Source organism: Prionailurus bengalensis, chromosome B4 (assembly GCF_016509475.1).
Source record: "Prionailurus bengalensis isolate Pbe53 chromosome B4, Fcat_Pben_1.1_paternal_pri, whole genome shotgun sequence".
Lineage (NCBI taxonomy): Eukaryota > Metazoa > Chordata > Mammalia > Carnivora > Felidae > Prionailurus > Prionailurus bengalensis.
The window spans coordinates 31,796,206-31,820,240 of NC_057358.1; the positions used below are offsets into that span (position 1 = coordinate 31,796,206).

Consider the following 24,035-nt stretch of genomic DNA (forward strand, 5'->3'; position numbering starts at 1 on the left):
ACCTAATCCATATGGGAAAAGTATGCTTAAAGTAATTATGAATTATATTAATTAAACTGAATAAAATCATCCTAAATTCATGGGTATGATACATCAAACAAGTGAATGCCATGAACAGTATTAAACTGTTTTAGCTCAGAGGGCATTACACAAGGAGAGAGGGAACAATTTAAAGCAATTTTGATGACAAAAAATTTTTATGCAAAATAGGGGAAAAGCCTAATGTTTATGTTGTGAAGGAATTAAAATGCAAAACACAGATATAGCAAAATCTAATAATTTTCACACATAACAAAATTAAACTATACACTAATCTATCTAAATACACGTACACATGCTCCAACTTCCATTTCACCCTTGCCAAACTTTCAAGTCCTTGCTGAACTAACACTTTCTCTAGAAACCTTCCCCCCAAATCCTCTAAGTCAATGCTTCCGTGTACATTCTCACAGTACTGTATCTCTTTCTCAGTGCATGTTAATGGAATTTTATATTTTTTGCTTGCATACTACTTCAGTCATGTATTTCTTCCCTATTAGACGGTCAGGAACCATATCTTGTGTTGCTCTGCACCGCATCCCTAATGACGTGCATAACACTCTATCACATGGTAGACACTCCTATATTTATGGAATGAATGAATACTTGATACAGTCAATTTCCTTCAATAACTGGACAGGAGGCTCAATATACTGGTGAACTTAGCTCTCTAAATCTAAGCCAAGGGAAATCTGAACTTAATACTGAAATTGTAAGTGAGTACTGTTCTCATTAAGTAATGAGACATTTCTTTATGCTATTTGGGAATCATATTATTTCTGTATCATGTTTACAAAGAAACATTCCTAATCCATACATTGATAATACCCTTTGCCCCAAAAAGCCTTGAGGACTTCCCTGCCTTTTACCTCTTGAATAAGGGCATTATGCCGAAGTACTTTTCGTGCTTTCATGATACGAACTATAGCAGCTTGGAGATACATTTTCCGGTCCTCATCTACAGCACTTCTAGTCTGCTCCATTTCCTGTTTCACAGAGGGGAAAAAAGAGCAAATGAGACACTAGTCACTGAACCTTTCATAATTCATTCTATCAATGAGTTTAAATAAATTTCCAATCAATACTGAGCATCAAATTATGTAGTTAACATGTGCCCATTACCACATAACCATTACCAAAGGAATATCTACAGTGAGTTATTTATAATTTCTTGGGTTAAAGTTGGAAGGTTATTAAAAAAATTAACACTACTGTAAAATGTATTTAATGTAAATAAGCAATAAAGGAGAATTTAAATGATTGTCAGATTTTCAATAATTTTCAAATTTCTGTCCTGTCGTGGAGTACAGACTATATACCACATATATGCTTTTAGATGCTTTAGTAACTGTGCATACTGGATCAGGCCTCAAGGAGAAGAGCTGTGAAAGATTCTATTCGGCTCAAGCGGAGAAGCAGGGAAGGATGGGCCACAAAGGGCCTATCTCCACACAGCTCAAGGAAACACAGTAGAGTGAGGCATAGAAGCAGGCAATGCCACAATAGGGCTCTCATAACAGCTTTTAAAAGACAAAATACAACCCACATATTATAAATTATTATTCAACAGCCTAGAGAAAAATGAGATCTCAAACATTTTTGTGTTGAAATTTAGTCATAATTAACTAACATCTGTCTCCCATGGGGGAATAAGTTCTTGGAGAGGGCCTGACATCCTATCTTTTAACTGGACATGGGGCAGGATGTAAAGTTAGAAACATTTTCAACTTCTCTTTGAAAGAAACGTGTTATAAAGCTTTTCTTTATTTTACAAATGAAAAATGTGAGAGATTATATCACTAGTCAAGGTAGGAATTTTTGTGAAGAATGCAAAGCAATGCTCCACATTTTGTCTAAAAGCAAATGTGACAATACTACAATACCCTTTTCCTTAAATACCCATTATATTACTATTTTTATAATCTAAGATACTGGCAGTGGGTTTGTTTGTTTGTAAGGTTAGTAAATGCAGAGACTAAACCAGAAAAAAAATGCATCACATTATTACTTTTGATGTGCAAAGTTTTGCATTCTCTCAGTTACACTTGTGAAGTCCAATGCTTAAATATTTCCAAGAGAAACAACATTAAAAAGCACTTACCTGTGGGGTGTCTTTCTGCATCGATGTAGTAATTTTAAATTTTGTTCTTTTACTGCTAAAGTTCATATTTAATGAAAATGAAGATTCTGCATCAATGTCTTCCTATAATTAAAAATAATTCATTCATATTTATCAAAATTAAAATCATTAAATAGGAGTTGCTGCAAATAATATGCCTTAAAATGAAATGGCCAAGCAAAGAAGACTCAACTCTCATCATTTTACATTACAAAGATTATTTAAGAGAAAAGTAACTGTCTTCTGTCAAAGAAAGCAAAAAACAATTCTTTTCTAGTTTTACACTTGAATTTTAATCTGTTTAACATTTAGAAATAAGCTATTTTATGGCCCAACTATTATGTATATTACCACTAGATAAAGGGTCAAAGCTCATTGGCTTAAACAGAATTTAACATTTTAATTTTTATGACCTACTGTCACCCCATTTTGAAAAAGTGAGCAACCAATGGTCTTGTGCTGCAGTAACAAAATATCGATGATAAATAACTGGACTACAGAAGCAACTGGTTTCCCGTGGCACACGTGACTCTGGCGTGGTTCTGATGAAGTTTACCCTCCAATTCATGTTTTATTCACTCTGCCAGAAGCAAGTGGCCTTTTCTCAAGTGAAAGTTGTCAAACCAATTTTTATAATCACAACTTCTCTATCAGGCTTAAGAAAGCCACTCATGTCCTATAGTGAGTTTTCTCCATCAGCAGGATCAAAAAGCACTTGGCAAATGAACCATCTTCAATAATAACCTAAGAAGTTCTCCTAAGGAATGGCATTCATAATTAAAATTTAATGTGCGAATAAGCAATCTGTATTTATTTTGAACACTCCTGGGCAGCAAAAATAATACATTTTAGAAAATTATACAACTTCTTAAGCACTTAATTTAGCTAAAAATTTATACTTAAAATTTTAAGTTTTAAGTTTAAAAATTCATGCTTAAATTATAACTAATTGCATTAATTAAAATCTTAATATTAAGAATTTAATATTTTGCTAAGATTCTGAAGTCAGAAAAATTAATCATTTCTCAGTATTAAGAAAAGCTTTATTTGACTTTCAGAATACATGCTATTTAAAGCTGCTCAATCATAGGCTACAAAATATCATCGGATTAAATGAACTAATGAGAGAAACTGTAGGCTATTAAGTTCACCAAAACAAAAATGAAACACAATTTGTGAGAATTTTTTCTTATAGGCACAATTTGAAATAGGACACTTAACTCATATCTGCTTTTTAAACACGATTTAAGTGTCTAAAATATACTGTAATGACAACAAAAACTTGTTATCAGGAAAAAAAGCTATAAAGAAAAGAAGTAGATTACTGGCTTGCTCTTCTTGTGACAGATATCACAAATATATGGTGGTTATTAGTTGAGTCCTGGAATGAGGGAACAGGAGAGTGAGAGCATTTGGGATGGTTACACAAACTAAATATGCACACAAATAAACATCAATAGATGGTCATTTCCTATTACAGAATCATGTAATTAAATATCAGCTAAACACATGGAAAAAAAACAAACAGAAAGATTTACAATATGCTACTGTTTTTAACCTCAACTAACCAGTATCTACTCAGTGGCAATTCTTACACAATTTTCAGGAAACTGTCACAGTTTGTCACAGGACAAATAAAATCAAACTGTAAAGGGCACACAGTCACCAACTTCTCTGTGACTGCACAAGCTCACAGCTGTAAGCAGTGATGCAGCTGGCTCTGCACTGAAGTGTGCTCCAAAGTACAAAGGACATCGCCAATTATAACCTTACTTGAAAAACTGCAAACATCTCATGAAAAAGCTGTAATGTTTATAATGCTTAAATTCCCCATACCTTTTCTGAATCATGGTTAATCATTTTCACATCAAGTAATGATTTGATTGTTTTTGTCAGTTCCTTTTCATTCATTTGAGTGCTGTCTTGAAGCTCTTTATAGCTGACAGTTTCACTGTTGTTAAAGGCAAGAAGAACTGCCATTTGGTATGTTGTAACCATGGCTACATATGGTTTGCCCAAATAGTTCATTTTAACTTCACCTACAATTAAAACAAAATTGTGACAATAAACTGATCATCAAAGAAACATTTCAAAATTACTTGAGTAATTGTTTATTTCAGCTACTTTCTCCTGAAAGAATGAGCCAAGGACTTATTAAATTGTTATAAAGCCATTCTTGCCAGCAATGTAATCATTTTGTTTGTTTGGGGGGTGGAGGGAGGGCTGTTAGTTTTGAGTAGGCAGTATAAATCACAATTAAACTAAAATACCTCTACCAGTAGGTAACAATGTCTCTAAAAGTTAATAGGAAAGCTAAGACTTAAGCATGAAAAAAAGCAGTAAGAGGAGGTGAGGGTAGGAGGAGAAATGGACAAAAGGAGAGAATGACAGCCTGCTACCAGTAACTGCCTCAGGGGTGTCTATCTGGCAAGGTTCAAGCACACAGGGAGGTCTACAAGCACACGGGAGATGCTTCTCCTGTGGCTCTAACCTGCAGTTTCTGCCAAAATTTAACAATGCTATTTTGTCTCATAAACAAACATTTTTCTTCTCAGTAACTTTCTAGGGGCAAACAAATGGGAGAAGAGACAAAAAGATACATTATTTTGATGAAATAGTTGATAGAATAAACAAGTTCTAGATACTACACTACTCTGGAAAGCTATAAAGGATACAGCGGGTTTAGGCTCACTGAAGTTCTGCAACACCCCAGGGAGGCAGTGCACTGAAAAGTTTATAATAAACTGTATGACAAACATGTATGCACTCTATAACATGTAAAGTTAACGCAGGTCAACCAACAATTTCCTTTAGGACATAAAGCATAAAGCTGTGGTTTAGTGGCTGTATTTCTCTCTGTCTCTTACACACCCTGAATTATTCGACTATTAATGGATTATAAACTAAACCATTACAAGATCTGGTTTTAAAGCTCTACATTATACTCAAGGAGGCTATATTTCACATGAACTTACCCCAAGAGGCTACATTCTCCCTGTGAGTGGTAATTAGGATCTCTGATCAAGATGTTGTGCTTATTTATTCATTATGTAATTAAAAAATTTAAAGGATATCAAGTCAATTCTGCCACTGATTATCATGCAGATGCCTATTCCAATTTTTATTGTGCTTCAACCTATTTCAAAAATAACTGTTATTCAGATATTTAGAAACACCTAAAGAAAAATATGCCTTATCTCTGAATTTTCATGAAAGGAGGGCTTAACAGAGTTTAAGTAAAAAGTTAACATTAGGAGTGTCCTGCCAACAATCAGTACCAAAAATACTTTAAGGACTCTCACCTCAACATTTAAGTTTGGGAAATATGGTGAGAAGCAAGATATCACATAAACTGTACATAATTTGTATATGACTGTTTCAATCATATGTCAGAAACAAGTACGAAGTAATGCATCAAACATGCAGATGATGAAGTGGGACCTCAGGCGACACTTTATGGATGCTATAACACGCTGCCATGGGTTTGGACACAGAATGCATCTCCTGCCACACCAAGCAGTCTTTCATCACCACCAGAACCCAAGGAACATTAAGAGACAATGCAAGGAAAGGGTCAATGTAAATAAAGGGTCAATGTAGCATTTATTATTAAGTTCATTCTGCAACATTTAATAAGAGGAAAACTAGTTTTGTAATACTTTTTTTTTTTTCCCCTGCTATTTTTTAGTTGTCAGCTTTAGGGGCACATGGGCCTCTTGCCACCTTTTCAGTACCACTGAAAAGTACCACAGTACTCATTAGCTCACAGAAGAAAAAAAAAATGGGAAAAGCATAGAGGGAATATGTGGGGCAGGGTAGGAAATCCCAAATTTGGACGATTCATTTAATTACTGCCATAAACAGAAACAGAAGATACAAACGAGGTCATTTTACCTACAGAACAGGCTGGCAAACTTGATGAAACTTCAAACTAGAACAAAACATTCTGATATGCACATACTTTGAAAAAATAAGCCAACCATAACTCAAGAGGTATTTACAACTACAGGAAGTTAACGAGTGGGCAGAACTCTCTTAATAGTTTCATCCAAGTTACTTTCCCATTACCTGTCGGCTCCTTAGTCTCTAAGGGAAAGCTTTTCTTTACAGAAGAATGTCAGCTACTAAATGCTGAATGAGTGATAGAGTATCGCCAATTTGCAATCAGTAATGAAATAACTGATTCAAGCCATGATCATCCGTGGGTGCCAAAACCATTAGATAGAGCTGTTCCTGAAAAAGGGTATTCATATGGGACCTAGGTATCTCCCCTCAGATCACCTGTTAATTGAAAAGGGAAAAGAGTATCTTTACAATGAAGCTATCTGGTGGTCACCACCTTAACCAGGTGTCCAACATTAGAGTCTCTAATAGTGGGATAACCTGATATTATATGCCTTCTGGTGCATTATGAAGTATATAGAGCTGCCTAAGAAGTATTCTTGCCGACAATATAATTTGAATAGAATCAAACTTTTGAACCTAATTTCAGAAATACTAATTTACAGAAAGTATAGGGAATAGAAAACAAATCAAATACATCAAAATAATGTGACAAATCCAAAACACTGTCTGGTCTTTTCAAAAAAGTATATCAAGAGGGCTAAAGGGGGTTAAGGAAGAGGTGGTAGGGAAAGGAGGTAGGAAGACACAATAACCAAATGCAATCAGTGACCTCTGATTACATTAAAACAGGCATTAAGGTCTCTTTGGGGACAACCAAGGAAATCTAAATATGGACTGGACATTAGGTAATATTAAAATCCCTCACAATTTTAACTGTCAAAGTATTTGAAATCAATAATGAAAGAGAATTCAGTCAAGGATAGGATCATTACCTTTTAAGGTATGTGCAATATGGTGGGATTTTGATTTTGGCAAATTTGCCAGATTAGATTTTGGCAAATAATCAATACTTATATGACTTATAGTTCATTAATTGCTTATATAATCTAATTATATGTATTATTTATGTATTATCTACATAGCTATGTATTAACCAATGAAGTGTTACTTCCCTTGAATTTATTTCTCAACTTATCTCTCAGCAGCTGACTTGGGATTCCTATAAAATCTTGATGTGCCATAAATAAAATTTATTTATATCCAGTGTAAGTTTCTAGGTTCTGTATTTGTCATTTCTTCATCCAGTTGTTCTCTCAGAATAATTCTACCCAATGTCCTAGTCATAAATCCAATGAAATTTTTATCTTTCTCTCATTCAGTATCTCTGTCACACCTGATAGCATAGATTGCTTACTTCTTAAAATTCTTACCTCTGTTGGTAATATGCTCTCAACATTCTTCTTTGCCTATCTTGGCTAAGTCCTATTCATCCTTGAAAACCAAGTTTAGATGTTATTTACTCAGAAGGTTTCCTTCACCAGGAGCTATTTGCTACCACCAATCTATGGGAAACTAAAACCCTGGGCTCACCTATTACAACATTCAAAACATTTACCATAATTATTTACTTGTCTATCCTCCCATTAGATGTGAGCTTTTTGAGGGCTGAGGCTCTGTATTTTATCTGTACTTGGCATACAGAAGTACTTGGGACAAAGATGTTCTCTGGGTTATAAATGAATTTTTCAAAGTGAAAGATGAAGGAATAGGCTCAGAGAAGTTAAGTAATTTGCTCAAGGTTATAGACTTAATAGGCTAATAACCTGACATCTCCTGATTCTAAGTTTCTCCAAACATCACTTTATACCCCATCTCCAACCATTTGTAAAGACTCTTGGATTACAATACAAATAATACCTGGAATAATGTACAAATGGATTAGGAAAGAGTAATTTTGATTATATGTAAAGGTATGAGTAATAGGGGTTCTCAAGAAACAAAACTCTTAGTCTAGAATGAGAGCCAATGTTTTAAAGGAGCCCTGGAACCTTATGACAAATGTGGGAACCACAGAACAAGCATCTTAATGACAGATGGTGTTTGACGACTTTTGCTAATGAGTAAATGAATAAATGAGAAACAAAACCAAAATAAAATTTTACCCAATAGTTTCACTGATAGATCACAGGTATTTTCAGTGCTTTCAGTGATTCAAAACAAAAACGAATTTACTAGGTTAACAATATCTTTTCCAAGGAATAAACTATTTGACTCTAATGAAGACACATATACACAACATTGAAACAAGACAAAAACAAACAAATGAGTTCCAAAAATCTGGTTATCATGGACCAGCTTTGGAATTCTGTATGTTCAAAAACAGAAAAGGAATGTTGTTCTCTTTCCTATCTAGGTGTCATCAGTAACAGTTTTCAGGTCAAATTCCAAGAGCAAAAACTATGTCGTTTTTTTTTCTTTATTTCTATGACAATTAAGTTGCTGAACACCAAAAAAGTGAGCCCCTCATTAAAATACTTTAGGAGGTTGATTACTGCTGAGGTAATGAGAAAAAAAAGAGAGTTTAAACTCCCCAAGACAGATATTCATGGATATCAAAAATAAATTAAATTCAAGTACATTAAGATATATTAGTTCTTTTAGTTATCTAAAACACTGGTTGAGCATGTTTTTTCTTAAAACCCATTATATTTACTAAATGAGAATAGAAAAAATTCTTAACAGACGTAAAATTAAAGGTCAAGTACAAATTGACCACTTATTAAATATCATTTCTGGGGCGCCTGGGTGGCTCAGTCAGTTAAGCATCTGACTTCAGCTCAGGTCATGATCTCGTGGTTTGTGAGTTTTGAGTCCTGCTTCGGGCTCTGTGCTGACAGCTTGGAGCCTGGAGCCTGCTTCGGATTCTGTGTCTCCCTCTCTCTCTGCCCCTCCCCTACTCACGCTCAGCCTCTCTCAAAAATAACTAACGTTAAAAAAATTTTTTTTAATCATTTATTTCACAAACTGCTGAAAAAATGTAAATGTCCAACTTGTTCAATAAAGTTAAACTTGTGTAAGTATGTTTTATCGTGTACTGATTATGTACTAATATGTATTACTAACAATGAGACATCATATTCCAAATCTAAATTAGTCAAATAAATGGTAAGAGAAATTTTTCTTAAGTGAGTGAATAGAATTTCCTCATAAAGGTTATGGCACCTGATTGATCAAATTTTCTTATACCATTTCTAAGAGATACACCCTTAACAGAGATACCTTTTCCTTCTTATAGAAAGAGAAAGTTGACTCAATGAACTTTTCAAAGCAGAGCTTTAGCAAAAGTAGAGAAATTTTTGAGTGTTTGCTTTGGCTAACATCTTCAGGCAACTCAGAGCGACTGCACACAGTCTACAGTCATTCAGTTATGAATCCTACTGTCAAATAAGTGGACCCCACTGTTCCAGAAAGAAGCAAAGGACCAGATTCTGACTTAACTTTTCTAAAACTGAAAACTACTGGAAATTAGTTGGGACACTCTGGAAAAAGTATTTACTATTGCAGTTCACTATAGCACCAAAAAGAAAAATCCAATGCTTGGATCTCCTTATGATCCTATAATGTTTAATGAAATTTCTGAGGACATTTGACATATTTAGAGAAAATAGGTTTTTTTTAAGAGTATCTGACCTGTCAAGTCTTGGTTTCTAAATAAAATTTCTACTGTCTATATAAAGTGGTTTGTTACAGAAATGTAAGAAACCATTATAAAATTCAGATATTTTCTTACCAAGCAGTAATAAAAACAGCATAATTTTATACTTATACTATTAAAAAGTGCTGCACTTGAACTTCATTATTAGTTGCTTTAATGATAACCAGCAAGGCAAATAGAGGAAGAGAGGTTAAAAACTATCATTAGAAAAAAATAAAACAAAAAAAACACAAAACTATCATTAAGCTGTAAGAAATCTCTTCCATTAAATTATTAACATAATTATATCAGGTAAATTTCACTACACTAGATATAATTAAATGCATTTTACCTGTACAGAGATAATGTAACCATGTAAGTTTCCTTCCACTAAAATGCTGGCTGTAAAATAATTCAAACTGTAGAAAAAGAAAAAAATCAAGTTAATTTCAGCTACTATAACATAACTACCTAGCTATTACTACATTGGAAAAGTAAAAAAAATGTTCATGTTAGAAAAGACATTATAACCCATCTGGTATACTTACTCATTGTATAGATGAGAAAACATATCCATGGCAAGTCCCTGACCAAGATCTTACAATTATTAGTCCAGCTCTTTTCACTTACAACTTTGTCCAGGATTCTCTCCACTAAACCACAGCCCTGTACAGTTGACTATTTGTATAAATTCAGAAATGACATAGTCAATGATTCATTTTGAGTTTGTAATGATAGCCATTTGGACTTTACAAATACAAACTACAGACCAAAAACATCATCATATATTTCCAATATGAAAATGGAAATCATACCTTCATTTCTAATCTCCTATTTGCCAACATATATACCCTTGCTAAAGTGACAGGTTGATTAATATTTCTGTGGTTACCTATAAGGTGACATCTACAATTTAACTTTACATCCAGTCAAACACGAATACAAACAAAGTTTCAAGGTACTCATCTTTGTATCTTCTTTTGTTGATATTATTATAAAAAAAATTAACATTCTATTATTGTAGCTTTGAAAATTAAAAAACATCTTCCTTGAACTGAATGTATAATTGTAGGACATCAATCCAAAAAGTACCTTTTAAAGAGCCAGTACATAATTTATAGTGAGAAAACAATGCTGAAATGTAAAAAAAACAAACCTCAATTTCATTATAACACTAAAAAATAAACGCATCATGTCACAATTCAGAATTATGGACATACTTTCAGCCATGATGTGCCACAGGTAATAGTTACACCTAAAGCTTTTATCTGTATATCAGACTTAACCTTTTTTATTCCCAAAACAAAGTTTCAATAAAGCAATCACCAATGTTTGACCTGCCAGCTGCATACTTTCACTCTTTACAGCAGAAGTTTATAGCTGTCAGCCAAGAGAATTAGTGAATTCTTTTCAGCAGTTTATTCCAAGTTTGCCTGGTCCTGGGAAGCTAAAACTTGTTCAGCACGCTTTCCCTCCAATAGCATGATAAATAGGAAATGCCTGGCACCTAAAATACTTAAGATTTTCTGCTTGGTTCTAATCTAGACAAAGAGAAAAGTCAAAATAATGTCATCAAAGAATCCTAGAAGCGGGCTTCGACTAATCATCTCCAGGGGTGTCAATAAATTCAATTACTACTACATAACTCATAATTTTATGATGAATAATTTACAATGAATTTGTGGACAAAAGCAAAATAAAACATTTTGAAATCAAGAAAATCAAACTTTAAAATGCTCTTTATAAATTATTTAAGTGCAAAACTAGCTCCAGGATGTATATTCCAAGCTCTGAAGGCACATGCCTTGCCTCTTTATACTCCTATCAGTCAAGTTTTATTGATAATGATATAGATACATCAACAGAAAACATTCTTTTACCTTAAATTTAAAATCTGATTATAAAGATTTTCATTTCTGTAAATCATCAAGAAAAGTCTCAGTTCCAAATGGAAATATTATAATATTCATCTGGTATTCAAAGATAAAAGCTAAAAACTTTGCTTCATTATATCATTACACAATTATGTTACCAAAGTTTAGTAGTAAAAAATATGTGTTGCCTCAACTTCTAATTTTAAAATAAGTAACAGGCTAGGACAGCATCTTTTAAATGCCGTTTGAGGGTATTAATTAGAACTCAAGAGGCCTTAAAAATGAGTAATTCCTATTCACTTCTAATAGAGAGCTGAATTAATACAGATTATATTTCTTCAGTATTATTCAGATTTCTGGACCACGTACAAAGGAAATATAACAAGATTTAATGGTCTAATATGCAAAAATAAATTATTTTTTATTGTTTTAGTTTTTTAACGTTTATTTATTTTTGAGACAGAGAGAGAGCATGAACAGGGGAGGGTCAGAGAGAGAGGGAGACACAGAATCTGAAACAGACTCCAGGCTCTGAGAAGTCAGCACAGAGCCCAACGCGGGGCTTGAACTCACGGATCGCGAGATCATGACCTGAGCCGAAGTCGGACGCTTAACCGACTGAGCCACCCAGGTGCCCCCAAAATAAATTATTTTTAATTAAAGTTTAATTTCTATAGTTTTAAGATTAACATGTGTAAAATGAAAGTAAATTTTTTGTAAAATAACTACATATTTTAAGATGTAAAATATAGAAAAGATCACTAAGGCAAGATGAATTATTTACATGTAAAAATGTACACTGTTAAGTACACAGATGGATTTTCATTCCTATGTAACTGAACCCTTGGATTTACTAGGAAAAAAATAGGAGGACAAACTCCCTCTACTGGTAATTAGCGAAAATCCAAATGGAGAGGACAATATTCTTGGAATCATAAATAGTCAGAAAAAAAAACCCCGCTGTTTATAAGTGAGGAAAGTGAAACCTGATAAAAGTTATACATTAATAAAGGCTGAAGGGTTGAAAAAACCTGATGTTGGAAAATGATTATTTCAAGAGGAGAGAAAAAAAAACAACATAAAGTTAAAAGGAAACTATTTGTGGCAGCACCTGTTCTCTGCCTTAATTGTGATTCAAAAACTTGGGCCCTTAAGAAGTAAGTTTTAATACTGTCAAAGATGAGAGGTTAATTTTCTTCCACTTGCCAGATCACAAATACATCAAAATGCCTTACCTGGCTACCCAACCCCTACTCCTAGCTTGCATCTATCCTTTTTGAAAAATCTGTACTAACCTGGGCTCATACTATGCCCACCCAAATGAATGCTTTTCTTCATGTAGTTTCTAAGATGGTCGTGCCACCATGCCTTTCTAAGGAAGATGCAAGAAGTCCCTAAGTTCAACTCCTATTTTGAAAGCCTACCTTATGCCTAGTATCTTGAAATCTACCTGGTTGGTTACACTACTCTAACTCTGCTATTACCATTACTACTATAACTGTTACTTCTTCTATATTAGCTACCATTTATTGAGTACTTATTATACACCAGGCTAAGTGCTTTACATGATCTCATTTTATCTTTGTATCAGCACTCTGAGGTAGTCCTCTTATCAGTTAAAATATTAGAAAGTTATGTGCCCAAAGTCACAGAGCATACATAGTAAATAGCAGGATAGGAATATAAAATAAAAAACTATGATTCCAAAGCCTGTACTGTTATTTTATTTATAATGCTTATTTTGAAAGAAACAAAAACATACTTACTTTAAAACATGACTCAAAATATCCATTACATATATCTCTAGGGAATAGTGTAATGAAATACCATTTTCATTTTTAACTTCATAACGTATGCATAACCCACTGGTTCATGAACAACCTCAAGTTAGTGTCCAAATAAGGGACTATAAACAATAATGAAGATTTCTCTAGAAAAAAATGCTACCCAAACTTCTAATCAGTCAAGAAATAAGAAACCTCTTTTGGTGAGTTAGTAAATCAAAAAGGGTTAGTTGCAAGAGAAATGAAAACATGTCCACTAAAAAACTTGTACACGAATGTTCACAGCAGCATTATGCATATATTAAAAAGGCGGAAACCACCCAAATGTCCATCAACTGATGAATGGACACATATGTGGTACATCCATACAAGAGAATATTATTTGGCAATAAAAAGGAACTAACTACTGATACATGTTATAACATGGGATGAACCTTGACATTATGCTGAGTGAATGAAATCAGTCACAAATGATATGACTCTGTATGAGATGTCCAGAATAGGCAAATCTATAGAGAAAGAAAGTAGACTGCTTTGGGATGAGTGGAGTGGTGAAGGGAGTTAAGGAAAAATGAGGAATGACTACAAATGGGTAGGGGGTTTTGGAGGGGCGATTTTGGGGTAATAAAAATGTTTTAAAATGGATTGTGTGATGGTTGCACAACTGTGAATATACTAAAAACCACTGAAATTGTACATGTTAAATGGGTGAATTGTATAGTGCTATGGTTTGAACATCTGTGTCCCTCCCAAATTCCTATGCTAAAATCCTAATGCCCAATGTGATGGTATTAGGAGATGAGGCCTCTGGGAGGTGCTTGGATCATAAGTATGGAACCCTCAGGAACAGGATTAGTGCTAATAGAAGAGAGACCTCACAGAGCTCCTTAGCGCCTTCTACCATGTGAGGACACAAGAAGTCTGTGGCCTGAACATGGCCCTCACCCAATCACGCCAGCACCCTGTTCTTAGGTTTCCAGCGTCCAGAACTGTGAGAAATAAATTTCTGTTGTTTATAAGCCACCCAGGCTGTGGTCTTTTGTTAGTTAGAGCAGCCTGAACAGGCTAAGACATATGTTATATGAATTATAGCTCAATAAAGCTGTAAAGATACAGTCTCTACAGTCTTTTTAAAAGCTTTTTGGTAAGCATTGTAAGGTTTATTTACAGTTGCACTTAAAGCATTTTTTCTAGGTTATTTCACATTCCATATATTTACCTAAATCACAGTCCAGAAATAAAAATAACTATCACAGGGGATAAATGTGGAGGCTCAAAAATGGCTCCAAAACTGGATGAAAAATTAGAAAATGATCATTTTAAGTATTGTGTTCTAAGCTGTCTTCTAATACCAAAATTTCTGTAACTTAAAACTGCTTAAGAGCAGATAACAGATTTAATAAAAATGAGACACACTTGACAAAGAACTGGATGACACACTTAGCATTTTAGTTTTTTTTTTTTTAGTTTATTTACCTTGAGAGAGCAAGAGAGAGACAGAGAGACAGAGAAAATGAGAAGAGGAGGGGCAGAAAGAGAGGGAGAGAGAGAATTCCAATCAGGCTCTGTGCTGTTAGTGCAGAGCCTGACATGGGGCTCAGTCTCACTAACCTTGAGATCATGACCTAAGCCAAAATTAAGAGTCTGACTTGGCCACCCTGGCAACCCCTTAGCATTTAGCCAACTTAGTATTTAACTGACTGAGCAACCAAGGCACTGCCTTGGCATTTTAGTTTTAATATTAGGAACCACAATAATTTACATTTTTCCTACAAGGCAGACTAACTATAATTTGTGAATATACTTTTATATCACATGGGCCCTCAAGGCTTTGTAAAAATATTTAAATATAACGTGAAGACAATTATTAAAATTTCTTTGGTCTTCTAATATATTTTTCTGCAAACTTACCATCTGTACACTTTTTTCCAATTCCTGGGGAATTGCAAATGTAGATGAAGGAGCCTGAGTAAGAGGCCATGCACCAGCCTACAAGGAAAAAAGTTAAACAAATAAATATCTAACTTAAAAGTAAATATTTTTAAAATGATTTAAGCAACTAAAGCCCCCTTTTTTTTTTATCTCCCTTAAAATGTTGATAAAGCCCATCAACATTTCTATCATGACATATTTCATTCCAAATCAATATAACATGTAACTTTAGAAGATAGCATCCACTGACTGAAAGAAATGTAATCAGGCATCCATTATTAATCCTTTGTATCAGAGTTTTTGAAATGGTTAGTCATACCTGTAGAACATATATTTGAAAACTAATTCCCAAATCTATTACTGTGTCTTGATTTTTGATAAAATTGTTGAACTTATTGTTGAGATCAGCACTGACACTCATATCTGTATACATCCGATGAAGCTTGCTGGTAAACTCATAACCACAGGCTTGCTGTAAAAGAAACAGTTTTTAAAAATAAAAATAAAAAACCACATTGATTATTAAAAGAATGTGATAGATCTACAGTCAAACATCCTGCTTGTATATTTACACCAGAGACCTATATTATTCATAATCTAAAGCAGCTATTCAAAACAAAACCTTTCAAAAAAATTTTTCTGTTTAAATGCAGAATAAATGAGAACACATATTTATGAAACAATAAATTTCCCTTTAAAACACTTTTCTATAAATTCATATATCCTATTTCAACACTAAAAAATGTCCACTATATGTAAGACACCTTTTAAGGTTTATATATAGTATCAAACACACATGAAAGATGACTGGGAATATTTGAGCCAGTAGTCAATTTAAAAAGGAGGGTATTTAGACATATTTTTAATGCCATCTATTGAAATCTACCTCTTTGAAATTATTTAAAACTCTGTCATCACCAGGTCAGAAAATTTGGATCTCTAGTCTTGGGATACAAAACGCTTTGTGTTAACATCATTTTTAAAATTTAAAAAGTTATTGATATATTTAAAAAGGACCACATATTATTTTCTGTGTCTACTATATAGGAAAATGATCAACTACTGAATAACGCAGGATAAGAACCAGCTACTACTTATCTCATCAGTCCATAAGCTAAAATGATGTAGAAATATTTACAAAGGAAAAATAAAATTCAACTGTACTCCAAAACTTGTACTTAAAAGAATAATTTCGGTGTATTCATTTATAAGTAATACAAGTCTTTTGTAAAATTAACACTGTTTATATCTTGTGGATAATTTTATATCAATATATAGACAGGGATTTTGTCCTTTCAATGCATAATTTGCATATCCCACCACACAAATATACATCCTACATTTTAACCAATTACCTATTGATGAAAGATTTCGTTACTACATATAATGCTGCAAATAAATATATTTATGTGCTAGTGGAATAATTTTTAGGACATTATTAGATCACAGGCTTAAATTACCTTTAATTTATTGATCATGGCTTCTTCAGAATCCATAGACATAGATAACCCGTGAATTAAACGCTTCGCCAGCATTCTTGCGTAGAACTACATTAAAAAATTTTTTTAAAGGTTACTTCCTTTCTGATGATTTAAAGTTCAAAACTAAATCAAAGCAGACTGAAACACAAATATAACTTCCTTATTTATAACTTACCTTTTGAAAAACATCTTTATCATCGATATACTTGAAAACAGTGATGAAGCTCGTGAGTTTGTCTTCTACTTCATTCTCAGTCATCCCCTTCGCTGACTTCTTTAGTAAGTTGTCACAGTACTTGGCAAGCTGAAGTAGAAGTTGACAGTAAGTTTTAGAAAGGGCCCTTCTGTACATATCATGCCTCAAAGGAGGCAAGGTGGCAAAAATACAAAATAAGATCAATGGACAGGGTCTCTGGCATCCTAAAGCTTTTATTTTAAAAACATGAACATGACCTTAAAATATAGGTCTTAAGGTAAAAACCAAAACAACAACAAAAACAAAAACACGTAGAAACAACCCAAAAATCTAATCAACATGTAGTGACCAATAAAGCACTGATACAAATAATTAAGTTTCAAAAGAACACCTAGATGAGTTTTGAGAGGCTCTGTAATTTATTATGTTAAATAAGTACTTTTCTTTTAGGCTATCAAAAACTTACCATCAATTTTTTTTAGAGTTCAGATAAAAAAAATCCCTAATGCAAATTATTTCAAAGCAAACGTATTTTAAACCCCAAACGTAAAATGGAATATTTTCTCCTTCAGTTATTCCTTAAAAACAAAAAAGGCTTCAGCATATGGCCAATTGCATTCCTTAAATAAATGCCAAATTATACACAATGTATATAATCACTTTTATTTTTAATAATTTAATTTCATCTATTTTTCTGAAAGAGACTACAAAAGCAAATTAATTTGATGTTCTCCTCAGTTTTCTTTTTCTAATACTGATTTTCCGTAAGATTATTTTTAAGCAATCATCAAACTTACCAGTTCAGGTGCTTTGCAAACAGACTTGGGTTCTCTGTAATTTACAACTGATGTAAGGGCCTACATAAGAAAACAGACCAATAATTAGTCCCCAGGAATAGGGGAAAAGTGCAGATGGTTCAACAGAGAATGTTATTATCTGTAAATCCAAAAATTAGTGCCTCACACAAAACACGGCATTCTGATGGTAGTGTTCTTGTTTTCATATTTAACACAGGGTAAATTTCTCTAACTCTATTCCTCATGGTAACTACATAAAAATTATATATATTGTTCCTACTGAAAATATTCTCTATAACTCATTATTGCTATTTGAACACAGATAAAATAAGACCACATTTTAAAAAATCTTACAATAGCTATGTAAGCAAATTTTCCTTTAAGGTATACTAAAATCCAGAAGTTTCTAAAACGTATTTATTTTTCTTTCAAATATCATTGTTATTTCAAATATTTCAAATATAGTAGCCTAAGTATTATATTTAAAGGAAAAATCACTACTAAAGAATATTAAAATTACACATGCATTTTTGAAGATACTAGTTTATTAAAAATTTCCCCTATATTGCATACTCATGGGAAATTCAATTCCCATATAATTCAAACATTTGATTTAACCACTCAGTTATTAATCTAAAAGTTTTATTTTGGGGCGCCTGGGTGGCTCTGTCGGTTGAGCGTCTGACTTTGGCTCAGGTCATGATCTTGCAGTCCATGAGTTCAAGCCCCGCAATGGGCTTGTTGCTGTCACCTGTCAGTGCAAAACCCTCTTTGGATCCTCTGTTCCCTCCTCTCTCTGCCCCTCCCCTGTTTGTTCTTTTTCTCTCAAAAAATAAATAAAAAACATTAAAAAAGAAAAAGAAAAAAAGAAAAGTTATATTTCAATTTTGACTTTGTCTAGATTAGAAGTCATACACATAATCAGTTAGAAGCTCAAATTCTGAAACTGTCTAAAGAATAGTGATTAAATAGAATTATATATACAGATTAAAAAGTTACCTTATCCAATGCACTCATAAAGTGTTGATCACCATTTAAAACAGTGTTGATCAGTTGAACAAATTTACCATGTACTTCCAAAACTGACTCCACAAATAGTGTTGGCATCTACAAATATGAAATACAAAGTACAAAATCACATTTTAAGAAGGATAAAATTAGGCTCACTAAAAGAATTGCTTCATTACGTGTAAAGTTTTTCCCAAGCAAATTAATGTTATATACACATTATATATCTAGTATCTAGATATCTAGATAACTAGATATCTAGATACATATCTACATATAGACCCTCAAAAATGTTTTTAACTAAGATGGCTTTAAAAATCTAAACCTTTGGGGGCGCCTGGGTGGCGCAGTCGGTTAAGCGTCCGACTTCAGCCAGGTCACGATCTCACGGTCCGTGAGTTCGAGCCCCGCGTCGGGCTCTGGGCTGATGGCTTGGAGCCTGGAGCCTGTTTCCGATTCTGTGTCTCCCTCTCTCTCTGCCCCTCCCCCGTTCATGCTCTGTCTCTCTCTGTCCCAAAAATAAATAAACGTTGAAAAAAAAAAATTAAAAATCTAAACCTTTGGTATGGAAATTAGCTTGTCATTCAACATCATTGAAATGCAGGACTCTAGTTCTTCTGCCAGAAAAAACCGACTAAAAACACTTCTGTGTTGGAATACCGTATCTTAAGGGTAACAAGATACAGCCTCTCAACTACCAGGCCTATCACTTTCATAGAGGATTATATAAACAAAAACTGCCTTCAAAGCTACTGAAGGCTGAGAGGGAAAGGAGAGTTAAAAAGCCAGAATCTGTGAAAACAGAGACCCCTGGAACTAAGCAGTACAATTCCCTACATCTCAGAGGGAAGAAGTATCTAGCAGTGCAAAAGTGAGTTTTTGATCTTAATGGAGGGAACTATGTCAGCTAAAATTATTTGGGTCTACTACAAATGTATTCTCTTACACTTCCACCCCCTTGTCCTTGACACCAATCTCTGCCTCTTTGCCTAGTACCATTTAACACCCAGAATCTAAAAAATATAGATTAATAAACCTAGGCTTTACAAAAATGGAAAACTTATTAGTGTGGCAAAACCATTACTGTGGCAGGATATAAAAATCACTGGAGTGATGAGCATTTAATAAATGCTCCTAAACAATGATATCCATATAGAGATTACTGCAAATGAAGAGCCAAAAGCTCTACTTCAGGAAGAGAAAGAAGTAACATTTCATGTCATGTCTATCTTATTTGTCAAGCCATCACTAGTGATAACAAAGGCGGTGATCCAAAAAGATTTGATGATACGAACACATATTGAGAAGAAAGACACCTTGTTGTAAACAGTCATTTGACTGACAAGGAACTCTTCAGAAAGATGGGTGTTAGGAACATGAGGATACTGCTGGATATTCTGGGTAGTAAGCATATATTTAGGGAAGATTGCTTTAATTTAAATTTGCTTCCTGGACTACCAAATTCAGAGCATTTATAAAGAAAGCAAATTGTAATTTGCCTATACTGCCTTTGATAGATACCATTACTACTATAACTATTAATGCCAGTTACATAGAAACACAATCATTTACAAACAGCAAACATATTTTTCTGTGAGAAGTTAATTAACAATTGCTAAATGAACACATCAGTATAACTAAGAAGCCTATCTCATTCAATGACTTTCTAATAATATGGTAATTCCAAAATAAGGACAACAAACTATAGGTTTAAAACATATTTTAATAAATATGTTTCATTTGTTATCATGGTAGGACTCTTCTGCCATTGTTTAAAATAGTGAAGTCAAAAGAAAAACTCCATGATATTCTGATTAAGAGAAAAACATCCCAGCTCCTTATATAACTCACATTTTCCTGAGTAAGATTACTGGTTGCTCTAAGGCCCTCATCATGGATATGATTTTGCAGCTCCTGAATCATATGAGGTAAACCAGTGGACACAGCACGAAGTAAGACATACATATTTGCCATGTCTGAAGAGAAAAAGAAAATTTGATCATTAAATTTCCAAAGAGTTCAAATAATATTTTAATGCAATAGGTAATATATGGTTCAAAATGCAGAGTTACAAGAGAATGCAGAGAAAGTCCCCCACACCCATCTCCAACCATCCAGTCCTCCTTTCCCACAGGAAAGGAATACTGTAGTTAATACCTTTTCAAAGATGTTTCGTGCACAAATACATATAGTCTTTCCTCTGCATCTTTTTACACAAAAAGTGTAGCCCGTTTTATGTATTATTTGCAATTGTATAACACACTATTTTAACTTAAGAGATCTTTTTATATTATTACACAGTGTATTTCACATATTTTATAACTGCATAGCACCACATTATATGGCTATATTACAAATTCTTACAAATTTATGAAAATTTGGTTGTTTCCAATCTCTTGCTATTACAACATTACAATTACTAAACCTGTATATTAGCAAGCATATCTGTAGTATAAATCCCTGGAAGTGGGATTGTTATGTCAAAGCTTCATCCTCTAAACAGATCCTTATAACACAGCTCCCAACAGCAGGAAGTTCCCTTGCCAACAATGTGTTATCAAATGTTTTGATCTTTCCCACTGAGAGGTGAAAATGATGTCTCCGTGCAGTATTTTTAAACTTTTTATTGAAATATAACACACGCATAAAAAGTGTGCAAACATGTATCTAAATGAATTGTCATAAGTGAACACATAAACACCCACGTGACCACCCTGGGTAAGAAGCAGACATTTCCTACACCTACAAGTTTCCTGCACGCCTCCTCCCAATCACTACTCCTCTTGCTCTTCCTCAAAGGCAATCACTGTCATGACTACCCACAGATTAGTTTTGCTTGTTTTGATTTATAAAAATGGAATCATACAATTCCTTCATGTTTGGTTACTTTGCTTCAACATATTTATAAGGTTGATCTACATTTTGTATGGTAGCTGTAATCTGTCCATTTTCACTCTATAATATTTCACTGTATGAATATACTGTACTTCATCTATTCTGTTATTGAACATTTGAACTGTTTATGGTTTGGGGCTGATACAAATAACACTGCAACGAACATTCTTGTACCTTTTTGTATGTTTTTGCACACAGTTTGGGCAGGGGATTATGTATCTGGGAGACAATGTCAGTGTTTCAAAGTAGTTGCATCAATTTATATTCTGAGTCTAGTGTATAACAAGCTCTCTGTACTCCACATATTTCCTAATGCTTATTATATTCAATCTTTTAAATTTTATATCAAAATGTGACTACTGATATCAGTGTGGTTAATTTGTATTCCCCTATTTTAATAAGATTGAGGGCCTTTGTATATGTTTACTGGCTACTTGGATACCCTCTACTCTGCAGTACCTGTTCAAATTTCTTGACCATTTTATACTTTAGACATAAACCTTTTTCAGTCATTGCAAATATATTACCCTATGATTGTCTTTTGATACTTTTAATGGTCTTTTAATGACCCAACGTTTTTAATTTTAATGCAGTCCACTAGATCAATCTTTCCTTTGTGGTTAGTGCTTTTTGTGTCTTATTTAAAATTATCTTTCCCTACCTCAAGGTCATGAAGTTATTCTCCTACATTATCTTCTCACAGTGTTACTGTTTTACATTTAGGTCAAAAGCCTACAATGTATTGACTGATTCTGGACATGCTGTCTGAGGTACAGATCAAATTTTACTTTTTTCCCCAAGTGATTATCCAATGGACTCAGCACTATGTGTTAAAAAGACTGTATCTTTCACCCATTGCTTTACAGTGTTACTTTGGTCATAAATCAAGTGTCTATTGTATGTATGCATGGGTTTTTTCTATGCTATTTTATTCTATTGGTCTATCTCTCTACCCTTACACCAATGCCTCGATGTCTTAATTACTGTAGTTTTATCATAAATCATGCTATCCTGCAGTCTTCCCATTATGGTCTTTAAGACTGTTTTGACTTTTCTCAGTCTAGGAGTTTAACTTTCAGAATTAAAACAAACAAACAAAAATCAAACCACTTCAGTTTTGAGTGTATTCTCCTGATCTATAAATCAATGTTGCTTTCAACAGTGTTTAGTTTTTTGGGGCGCCTGGGTTTGTTAAGCGTCCGACTTCGGCTCAGGTCATAATCTCACAATTCATGGGTTCCAGTCCCACAGTGGGCTCTGTGCTGACAGCTCAGAGCCTGGAGCCTGCTTTGGGTTCTGTGTCTCCCTCTCTCTCTGCCCCTCCCCCCACCTCTCTCTCATGCACATGCACGCGCACGCGCGCGCGCACACACACACACACACACACACACACTTTCTCTCTCTCTCTCAAAAAAACATTAAAAAAAACCAATGTTTAGTTTTTTGTGTAAGTCTGGCACATATCTTGTTATGTTTACTCCCTGCTAGTGAAAATTTTTAGTGCTATTTTGTCTTTTAAAAAAAAAATCCCATTTTTTACTGCTTATTACTAGCATTTCATTGCATCTTTATTTTATATTTTCTTCTATTTTGAGTGAGATTAAGCATCTCCGTGTATTTAAAATCTATTCACGTTTCCTCTTCATCTTCTTTGCTTTTTTTCCTGTTTATGAGAAACTCTTAATGTATTAAGGAAATTAGCCCTTGTGATACACAAAAATGTGCAAACACATTTTCCTAGTTTTACTTTTGACTTAGGAATATACTTTGAACATATACTTTTCCAAAACAGTCTTTCAACGTAGATTATTAAAAATCTGTAAAAAGGCACATCGAATATCTTAGAGACTATTCCTAAAAATACTTGAAATCTAAGGAAGTTTGAAGATGATGTAAAAAGTGGGTTTATAATTTAATAGCTATTCATAGTTACTGTTTCATATCACTTACCATTTTTTTTCTCTTGTCGGATGATATTATGACATTCTGCATGTAAGAACTGTAAGTGGTCTGCTACCATTCGTTGCTGACATTCATGAATCACTTTAGTATATGAACTTGGATGCAAGTATTTTCGACATCGAATTTCTTCATCTTTTAATCTACCTAGAACCTTTAGAAATATATTCTTATAGTCATGACCTACTATGAGGAAAAACCTGTTATCAGTAAGTAACTTAGGTAGCCTCAATTTAATGGCTCAATTAAATATGGCCAGGTAACAAATAAGGATTATATAACCAATGTAAGTCCACATTCCATAAATGATTTCAATTTTTTATTTAGGCTACTAGCTATCACCTACATTTCACCAAAATCTTATGAATAAGAACTAATAAAGTTAAGTGGTCTACATTTTGTCTTCATTTT

At 33.6% G+C, this 24,035-nt stretch overlaps 1 protein-coding gene across 4 annotated transcripts in view; it reads right to left on the reverse strand.

Annotated features, from left to right (window-relative positions):
• The window catches only part of CUL2 (cullin 2), a 103,773-nt gene that overhangs the window by 1,806 nt on the left and 77,932 nt on the right, over positions 1 to 24,035 (reverse strand). For all 4 annotated transcript variants that reach the window (XM_043563521.1, XM_043563519.1, XM_043563520.1 and 1 more), the window contains 12 exons: positions 23,616 to 23,778; positions 20,622 to 20,746; positions 18,762 to 18,869; positions 17,763 to 17,822; positions 16,945 to 17,073; positions 16,749 to 16,835; positions 15,608 to 15,760; positions 15,268 to 15,345; positions 10,051 to 10,117; positions 3,995 to 4,197; positions 2,141 to 2,242; positions 909 to 1,025 (listed from right to left, as the gene is read on the reverse strand). In XM_043563521.1, coding sequence (XP_043419456.1) covers positions 909 to 1,025; positions 2,141 to 2,242; positions 3,995 to 4,197; positions 10,051 to 10,117; positions 15,268 to 15,345; positions 15,608 to 15,760; positions 16,749 to 16,835; positions 16,945 to 17,073; positions 17,763 to 17,822; positions 18,762 to 18,869; positions 20,622 to 20,746; positions 23,616 to 23,778 — 1,392 coding nt within the window. The remainder of the gene's footprint in view (positions 1 to 908; positions 1,026 to 2,140; positions 2,243 to 3,994; positions 4,198 to 10,050; positions 10,118 to 15,267; positions 15,346 to 15,607; positions 15,761 to 16,748; positions 16,836 to 16,944; positions 17,074 to 17,762; positions 17,823 to 18,761; positions 18,870 to 20,621; positions 20,747 to 23,615; positions 23,779 to 24,035) is intronic.